The 9927-nt window shown below is 43.7% G+C and overlaps 1 protein-coding gene across 1 annotated transcript; it reads left to right on the top strand.

The window, feature by feature from the left end:
• Positions 1 to 926: 926 nt before the first annotated feature.
• PCDH20 (protocadherin 20) lies at positions 927 to 7288 on the top strand. Its single transcript, XM_051778873.1, has 2 exons — positions 927 to 1096; positions 2153 to 7288. The coding sequence occupies exons 1-2, from the start codon at positions 956 to 958 to the stop codon at positions 4844 to 4846; spliced, it is 2835 nt and encodes a 944-aa protein (XP_051634833.1). The 5' UTR covers positions 927 to 955; the 3' UTR covers positions 4847 to 7288.
• Positions 7289 to 9927: the final 2639 nt, after the last annotated feature.

The raw sequence follows: 9927 nt of genomic DNA, 5'->3' as shown, positions 1-9927 counted from the left end.
CAACAGTGACTGGAGTGTATAAAATGAAAGCACAGGGGACCTTCTGCAGGGGATCTACTGCAGGGGACCTTCGAGTTCTTAGCAGAAAATCACAGTTACTCTTCTACTTCGGCAGGACACACACTTTCCACCAACCAAATGCTTGCAAACTCCTAGAAAACTGGGCTTTCATATCATGAAGACACAAGCTGCTCAATATTCACCAAGGCTCAGCAACGCCGAGACAGCTGTTAATTCTCGATCTGTCTGCTGACACTCACATCACAACACAGAATCACAGAATGGTTTGTGTTGGAAGGGACTTTAAAGATCATCCAGTTTCAACCTCCCTGGTAAGGGCAGGGATGCCATCCACCAGATCAAGTTGCTCAGGGCCCCATCCAATCTCTCCTTGAATACTTCCAGGGATGGGGCATCCAGAGCTTCTTTGGGCAATCTGTTCCAGCGCCTCGCTACCCTCTGAGTAAAGAATTTCTTCTTAACATCTAATTTAAATCTCTCTTCTTAGTTTAAAGCTGTCCAATCACTGTCTGCCCGTGTAAAAAGTTCCTCTCAATATTTCCACAGCAGAAGGGCGACCCGAGTTTATTTTATTTTTTTAATATCTTTTTCCCACCTCAGTTTCCAGAGGGGGGCACGTTCTTTCCCTGTTCCTGGCGCTGCCCGCGGGCGTGCACTCACACACACTCGCACGGCCTCTCTCCCCGGTGTGGCCGCGCCGCTGGGCTCAGCATTGCCCGCTGCCCGCCCGCCCCGCTCCCTGACCACTGACCGCTCACCGCGGCGCCGCCGCAGCCTCCGCCCTCCTTCCTCCTCCCAGCCGTGCCCGCCACCGTTCCGTCGCTCCTGCCCACCCCGCCGCGGCGGAGCCCTCCCGAGCGGAGCGGAGCGGAGGAGGAGTGTCCTGGGCGGCGCGCACAGCCCAGCCCAGCGCGGCGGCGGCGGTGGCGGGGGAATGTGCAGCCGCGGGGAGGAGAAGCGCCGGGCGGGCGGCGGAGCGGGCGGGCTGCGGGGGCGCAGCCGGCGGCGGCAGCGGCGGCCGGGCATGGGGCCCCCGGGCGGTCGCGGCAGCCCCACCACCCGCGGCAGCCTGCAGGTGAGGGCCGGGCGGAGCGAGGGGGGAAGTGCCGCGGCCGGCCACCCGAGCCCGACTTCGCACGCAGCAGCGAAATCGGCAACGAATTGGCAAAAAAAAAAAAAACCACAAAAAAACCCGAAAACCCATATATACGTGTATATGTTTGTTGGGTCTTTTTCTCTTGGATCCGATCGCCAAAGATCAGAGCAGCCGCGAAAAGTTTATTTTTGTTGCTGCTGCCGAAGCGGGTTGTGACAGAGCCGCGAAAAGGGGGAATGGGTGATTAGAAAGAGGGAAAGGAGGAAAAATTTCCTCCGTGGGGAGGATGCCCGAAGTTACTTTCCATTTGTGAGGAGTGGGCGACGCGGTCGCCAACGCGGGCAACTTTCTCCGCGCAGCCCCTCCGCGGCTTCGCTCTGCAGCTCGTGTTTTCCGCGGCAGCAGAGGGGACCCCGAGGGGCGGCCGGAGATCTGTGGCGGCGAGGCTGGAGCCGCTGGCGCCGCGGTCGCGGGACGCAGGGACCCGGCTGGAGCGCGGCACCTCCGCCGGGACCCCCGCGGGCTGCGAGGTGCCTCCGCTGCATCGCGGGCCCCTGGGCATGCGGAAAAACAGGTTTCGGGACGAGGCATGGGGTAGGGGGAGCAAGGGACGCGTGTCACATTCCTGCTGTGGTAGGGGAAGAGAACGAGCAACTGTTTGGGGGTGCGCAGTGGGTTGCCCTCGTTTGGGATGCGCTTGTGGTGGGGAGGGGAGGTGCTGCTTGGGGCGGAGGGAAGACGGAAGATGGCACGTCGGGGCGCAAGTGCTGCTGGGGGGCGGGGGGAGTCACGGTGCCTCCGGGCCATTCTAGCAGTGCGTATTTGCTGTGGGGAATGCAGCTGGTGTTGCCCGGAGGGTACAGATGGTGATGCCCTGGAAGTAGCTGCTGTACTGGAAGGAGAAGATGGTGGGGAGAGGGAGGATGACTTCATGTTGCAGATGCAGCACTCTCTGCTCGAAGTGGCAGTGGGGGAGGCAGTGGGCAGGGGGTGGTGCCACCCCTTCCTCACACACGTGTGCCTCTCTCTTCTCAGCACTTGCTCCTCTTCCTGCTCTTCGTTGGGCCTTTCAACTGCTTTGCCAGTTACAGCCGTGCAACCGAGCTCTTCTACAGCCTCAATGAGGGGCTGCCTGCTGGGGTGCTGATCGGCAGCCTGGCCCGTGACCTGCAGCTCCCATCGGCTGGTGGGCAGCACCCTGTGGCCCCACGGCCCCCACTCTCCTTCACTCTGGCCTCCCATGGCTTGGGGGGACAGTATGTGCAGCTGGACAACCGCTCCGGGGAGCTGCACACCTCGGCCGTGGAAATCGACAGGGAAGCTCTATGCGTGGAAAGCAGTGGGGCCACCATCTTCGGATCATCTGCTGTCTCCTCTTCCTCCCCTTCATCCGAGCCATGCCTGCTGCTGCTGGATGTACTGGTACTGCCACAGGAGTACTTTCGCCTGGTGAAGGTAAAAATTGCTATTCGTGATGTCAACGACAATGCTCCCCGCTTCCCTGTGCCCCACATCCATCTCTCGGTGCCCGAGAATGCGCCTGTGAACACCCGCCTGGCTATTGAGCACCCAGCCCTTGACCCTGACATGGGCACTAACGGTGTCCAGACTTACCGCCTGCGAGATAACTACGGTGTCTTCACCCTGGATGTGGAGGAGAATGAGAGTGGGGAGAGGACTCCCTACCTGATTGTTATGGGGGCACTGGACAGGGAAACACAGGAGGAGTATGTCACAGTCATCATTGCTGAGGATGGGGGCACGCCTCCGCTCGTGGGCAGTGCCACCCTCACTATTGGCATCAGCGACATCAATGACAACTGCCCGCAGTTCAATGACTCGCAGCTCAACGTCACCCTTTATGGGAATTCCAGCCTAGGGACACATGTGGCTACTGTCCACGCAGTAGACATGGACCTTGGATCCAATGCCCAGGTCACCTATTCCTACAGCCAGAAGGTCCACCAGCCATCCAGAGACTTGTTCCATCTGAATGAAAGCACAGGAGCCATCACACTCTCCACTAAAGTTGATGGGGACACTCCAAAGCTACACAGGCTGATCATACTGGGCAACGGCCCTGGATGTATCCCTGCCGTGATCACAGTTGTAGTGACCATCATCAAAGTCATGATGAGGCCACCTGAAGTTGTCCCTCGTTTCATAGCTAATGAAGTGGAAGGGGTGGTTTACTTAAAGGAACTGGAGCCTATCAACACACCTATAGCATTTTTTACTATCAAAGACCCCGATGAAAAATATAAAGTCAGTTGCTATTTGGATGGTGATGGACCTTTCAGACTTTCACCATACAAACCATACAACAATGAATATCTGTTGGAGACCATAAAGCCTCTGGACTTTGAGACACAGCAACTGTATGAAATTTCTGTAGTTGCATGGAACTCAGAAGGATTTCGTGTCAACAAAGTAATCAAAGTACAGGTCCTGGATGACAATGACAACTCACCAGTTTTCTCTGAACAGCTGATAGAATTGTCCATTGAGGAGAACAATGTTCCTAATGCTTTTTTGACCAAACTGCATGCTACTGATGCTGACAGTGGAGAAAGAGGGCAAGTGTCCTATTTCTTAGGTCCTGATGCCCCTTCCTATTTTGCTTTAGATAAAACCACAGGAGTTCTTACAGTTTCCACCCAGCTGGACAGAGAAGAAAAAGAAAAATACAGATATACTGTCAAAGCAGTAGATTCTGGCTTCCCTCCAAGAGAATCAATAGCAACGGTTGCCATCACTGTATTGGATAAAAATGATAACAGTCCAAGATTTATAAATAAGGATTTCAGCTTTTTCGTGCCAGAAAACTTTCCAGGTTTTGGTGAAATTGGAGTTATAAGTGTCACAGATGCTGATGCAGGACAAAATGGATGGGTTGCCCTTTCGGTTCTGAATGGAAGTGATATTTTTGTCATAGATACTGGAAAAGGAGTTTTGAGAGCTAAAGTCTCTCTGGACAGGGAGCAACAAAGCTCCTACGTTCTGTGGATTGAAGCAGTCGATGGTGGTGATCCTGCCCTGTCTTCCACAGCAAAAATAACTATCCTTCTTCTGGACATTAATGATAACCCCCCTTTGGTCTTGTTCCCTCAGTCTAATATGTCTTACTTGTTGGTCCTTCCTTCTACCCTTCCTGGCTCTCCCATTACTGAGGTCTATGCTGTCGATAAGGACACTGGCATGAATGCAGTCATAGCTTATAGTATCATAGGGAGAAGAGGTCCTCGACCTGAGTCATTTAGGATCGACCCCAAAACTGGTAATATCACCTTGGAAGAGTCACTGATGCAAAATGACTATGGCCTCTATCGGCTGCTTGTAAAAGTTAGTGATCACGGCTATCCAGAACCTCTCCATTCCACTGTCATGGTGAACCTTTTTGTCAATGATACGGTTAGCAATGAGAGCTACATTGAAAGTTTGTTAAGAAAGGAGCCTGATATCAGTATAGAAGAAAAGCAGCCACAAATATCCGTAGAGCCTACACATAAAAAAATGGAGTCAGCATCCTGCATGCCTACCTTGGTAGCTCTTTCAATAATAAGCTTGGGTTCAATTGCTTTAGTAACAGGGATGGGCATTTACATTTGTTTAAGAAAAGGGAAAAGGCATCACAGAGCAGATGAAAACTTGGAAGTACAAATCCCATTAAATGGAAGAATTAACCTGCACATGTTGGAGAAGAAACCAGTGGAGATTTCTAACATTTGATGTTTCTTTGTGTATAAATCAACCATCTGAAAAACCCTGGACAACACTGAAACACCTAGCCATGATTTGTATTGACAGAGGTTGTAATGAAGGACTGGTAATTTATAACTTAATAATATTATAATTGTAAATAGCTGTTTACAGTTTTTTAAATTCAAATTCAGTGTACAGCTTTTTTATGAAATGTTAGTAACTAACAGCTAGCACCCTGACTGTAAAGACGTGGACATCATTTCCAGCTTTCATAAATCAATAAGATCGCTGAACATAAAAAAGGGGAAGGTAAGATGATTGTTTAAACTCAAGATTTAAAAGTCTTTTTAACCACGAGAGGGCATCAGATGCTCCTGAGCAGGGAACTGTTCGAGGTACTGTCCATGAGATAAACAGAGTATATTTTAAATATATTGATTTTAATATAAAATGCCTATTGGCATACAGACATTTAACTACTACAAAAATAATGTCTGTCCCAATGTATGTATAATTAAAAGAATAAAGATGTTAAAATGCACTAGTAATAAAAACCAGAATGTTTATTACCTCACAAGTAAAGCTTATACAGTAGGATAGAAGAGGCATTAACAAGAAGTGCAATTCCTGTTGAGCAAGAATGCGAGATATTGTAATGAGAATCTGAACTGCTGTGACATATCATCTTTCATTTTTCTCCAGATTTCACCCTCATTATCAATTGCTGCAGCAATCTGCTGGTCATTTTTATGGAAAAGTTATATTTAATATTTCCTACAGCAAATAATGACAGAGCCCCATGCTCATCCTCATAAACATGCCAGATGCAAGGAAGCAAGGGAATGGCTAAATCTTTAGTTATCACAAGAGTGGTGATATTTTTTGTACTTTGAGCAATCTGTCAGTAGTACTCCATCAGTTTGGTTGTGTAATAGATTTTTTTCATGTGTTGCTTTGGAATCTGATCTGCCAGATGGAAACAAAAATCACTTCGTATTCTAAGGAATTGTAGGACTTTGTTTATTCTGACTGTTGCTCCTTTCTGGTATTTCATGTGAAAGATCTTGTTTCTGACTTTTGGCGACCATTCCTGGCTCCTTTTCATTGGCTTTGATTTTGGATTAGATCCAAAATCTAACTTGTAAGACTGGTGGCATATTTCCTTAATGATTTATTCTTTGCTGTATCTTCTGCAACAAAGCAGCAATTTTAACAGTGATGTGTTACTTTCACTTCATTTTAAGAGCTGAGAACTATCTTTTGTATGATGATTGCATCAAATTTCTCAGTGTGAACAAGATAAATTAGTGTTATGCTTAAAACTGATTATTTTGATTTCTGGCATCATATGTCTGTAATGTACCAAGAGTGTTTATATGTCTGCAAATTAAAGCTATATATTTTCATAATAACTTATTCTCTGTTTCCTAGAATTTTAATTATAAAAAAATGTTATTTCAGTTGTAAGAAATGCATATTTCACAAATGCCCTAGGTACTGGCTTTCTTGTCTGACATGTCATAATAATTCCCCAAATTAGTATACTTCAAAGTTATTAATAACAGTTTGTGCTGTACTTTTTGAAATTATCAGCAAAGACAATCGTATTTCAGCTGATGCTGAAATGGTGTCTCAGCTCATACCTGTTTTAAAAGTAGGGAATGCAATTCCAACCAGTTTTTGATTTTCCTCTCCGTGACTGGCACATTACTTCACCTTGAACCTATTGAAATGTTGGAGCTTCTTATAGATATTGGTTCTACTTAGCCTAAGTGTATTAACATAATACCCATGTTTTTCCATTCTAGCTATGGGGAAAAGGCCGTTTTTCCAGGTTAGAATATTTTCTGTTTATGCACGATTTGATAGCTGTGTTTCATGAAAAACTAATTCAGCCTGTCAGAGCTTTGTGGTCAATCACCTTTTTTTCCTTTATTTTCATATTATCAAAATATGAAAATGATGTGTATCTCTGAAATGGTTTGCTGCAAAAAGACATTGTTTCTTATCTCTGAAGAAAAAATACATTGTATCTTCAGGCTTCCCTATTAGGCATGCTCTGTATTGCTGTGGTAAGGAGGCTCGGTACTCTGCATTTTTCTCTTCAAATAGGAAGCAAGGTAACTGAAAGACAGGATTCTTTTTATTGCTCCTCTCTTACTTGAATAAGCAGTCGAGCCTACTTTCAAGACAGTTTAAACAGGAGCAAACTCAAGACTTAAGAAATACAATAAAACCATAAACCTGATCTCTCAGTGTGTGTTCATGAGACACTAGACACATAACATACTTTTATTCAGGTTTGACAAATACATAGTCTTGACGCTGTTTGATTAAGGTGTGTTTAAACATGCTGAGTTTGTTGCTTTTTTTGTTTGTTTAGTTCAAGCGCGTTCCTAATATGTAATAAAATGGACTGTTATGAGCCTGTTAAAACCAAAGTACTGCTCATGAAGCATTTCACTCATAATTTTCTACACATTTAAAGAAAATGGTTTTAAAATCATACTTTCAGTCATACACACTGTTACTTGTGAAAAAGACTTTATAATGAATAAGACCTCATAGAGCACATTTTTACCTCCCTGTGAGTAGCCTTTATGTAGGTAATGTCACTGAAAATGGCAAAACATGCAGTGAACTGTTTGGATTTTTTTTTTTTGTTCCATATTTTGTGTTATTTAAAAAACATACAGCTGCAAGTAATAAACATGATAGTTAAGCCTGCGATGTTAAGCCTAACAGTGATTAAAAATACCAAAACAGGAGTCTTAAGTTCATAGAACCTGGGAATTTCTTCCTAAAAAAAAGTACTCTTTCTCACTTGTAGAATTCTTGATGCTGGCTGAATAGCAAACATTTCTGTGATGTTGCTGTTTCCAAAGTATCCCTTACCAAAATCCTTTTCACATGAAAACACATTTTTAATGAGTATAACTGAAGTAAATTAGACTCAGATATAAAAGGCCTATTTTGCCACCACCTTGTGCAGTGCAGTTGCCAAAATATATGCAAATCTTGTCGTCACTGGTAGTTGAGCTGGCACAAAAATAAATGTCTTATTCATTTACAGTATCCATTGAACAATATTAGGGTGAGTGGATGCCTCTTGTTCATTTTTATAAAAAATGAGGTTGTCTTAGGTTTTGTATTGCCAAAGCTTCCTAAACTTGCCATGCAAATACTTTTTCATTAGAATTAACAAATTAAAAAATGAAAGACAAGAAATGGGCAATGAGCCCAGTGGCAGTGGACAGAGAAAATCAGTCTTCTCTTTCTGCTTCATTTTGTTCTTTTTAAAAGAACTCTTTGAAGTTACTGTTTTGATGGGAAACTGACCTAACACCTGGCTGAATATCAATAAAGGATGAGATTAAAAGGGTAGAAGGAGAATTAGAGCACACTACTTTTTCTTATGTCAAAACTCAGAAAACAATCTTGTGGCCTTTTATGTCCATTTTTCAGTACAAACGTTCAAATATGCAACTGTGCCAGAGTCTGCTGAGAAGAATGTGAAAAGTTCCCACTACCTTAACAGGACATCCAACGAGAAGCACAGTGTTAGCAAAATCTGGCCTCTCTGACAGCAGTGACAAACCCTCGATTGCTGACTAGGGTTTCACTGAAAGTTTTCTGTCCTTAACTGCTGTTTTGGGATGATTTCATTAAAATAGTCAAACACATGAAGATGATGTGTAGTCCACAACTAGTATTTCACCTCCTGGTTCAAAGCAATGAACTTTCAGGTAGCAGTGGCTTGCATCACAGAAATACCTTGCAGTTCATCATAAGTGGACATATGCAGCATGTCTGCCACAAAGAAATCATCAGCTGAATATGCCAACTGTTTGTGTTCATGATTCAGGTGTATTATCAGAGCCGTGCTGGAAGCTGGAAGCTGACTGTCATGTCCCCTGTACTGTGCTTGTCAGCCTGTTCTCACAGTTTCTACATATATTCTCACCCATGTAACTTACAGAGAAAAACAACGCATAACAATTAATTATTGAATATTAGTCAGCTAAAACAAAAAACTTTGATTTAGACCACGATACTTCAGAGCTGGAGTTTGAGGAGCTAAGCAAGTTCATGTCCCTCACCAAAATAGTTTGAGTTTAAAGGAGGTGTCTAGTGAAATTTAAAGTGGAAATAAAGAGATTCAGCACGCCCACTTCCTACAGAGTAGGGTCCTATACTTTTTATATGAGTAGTAGTTGCTCAGACAGATAAAAGTTGCACAAGTTAGGTTTATGCTTTATTTTAATAGTATGGGAAATGTTTTGAGGAAACTATTTGAAAGCTTCTAACTTGAGTTCCAAATATGTTCCTCAGAGTTATGAAATTTCGAATTATTTGCAACATGTCATAATTTACAGTTTTCTGAATTAAAGCATGTGCAAAGATACCTCTGCAGGCAGTGTTGATATTTCCTTTTCTGTCTCTGTACCAGGGTGAACCATCAGAGAAGATAAAACTGCCATCTGCATTCTGAGATGGCAGGATTCAAAGATTTTGGCTCATAAACTAATATAAAAGTATAATGTTATAAAATATAAGATAAAACAACTCTGTTTTTCACATTATGGATGAGAAAAATAACTTCATTCTTATACCACAGATTGATAGGCTGCATAATTCCTCTAACATGTTGTATATGAATGTTTCAGTGATTTCTACTATATTTGCATTCTAGTTTCATCGCAGAATGCATTTTAAAGGCCAAATTTCAATTCCAGTTTTTTTCTGATGATAGTACTTTGAACAGTTGCTAAGAAAACATTGTTCTGAATGAAGAAATGTTGAATCATTTATGATGCATTCAGTCATTTATTCCACTGCTTGTAGAAACAAATATAGACCTACATATTGAAGGTGAAGGTTTTCATATGGGTAGGTAATGCTGCTGGTAAGTAGCAAGCATTTAACAGAAATACATTACAAGGAATTATTTCAACTGTGTTCAAATCTAGAAGGCTTTCATTTTAAGCATCATATTGGATGTTGGTCTACTCCCAGCAGCCCTTGCAATATCTATTCAATCTACTATCCTAACTATTTTGTCTTTTTTTCCATCTTTAAAGTTTGGGGTAAGTATTCATCCTCATAGA

Source organism: Manacus candei, unplaced genomic scaffold (assembly GCF_025592945.1).
Source record: "Manacus candei isolate 608988 ecotype Guabito, Panama unplaced genomic scaffold, ASM2559294v1 h1tg000014l, whole genome shotgun sequence".
NCBI classification, from domain to species: Eukaryota; Metazoa; Chordata; class Aves; order Passeriformes; family Pipridae; genus Manacus; species Manacus candei.
This window is presented reverse-complemented; position numbering and strand designations above follow the sequence as displayed.

What these genes read in the sequence shown, in the direction of transcription:
- PCDH20 (XM_051778873.1), top strand. Translation starts at nt 956, where the DNA reads ATGTGCAGCCGCGGGGAGGAGAAGCGCCGGGCGGGCGGCGGAGCGGGC. An exon ending in CCACCCGCGGCAGCCTGCAG is followed by an intron (nt 1,097 to 2,152) that starts GTGAGGGCCGGG and finishes CTCTCTTCTCAG; the next exon opens with CACTTGCTCCTCTTCCTGCT.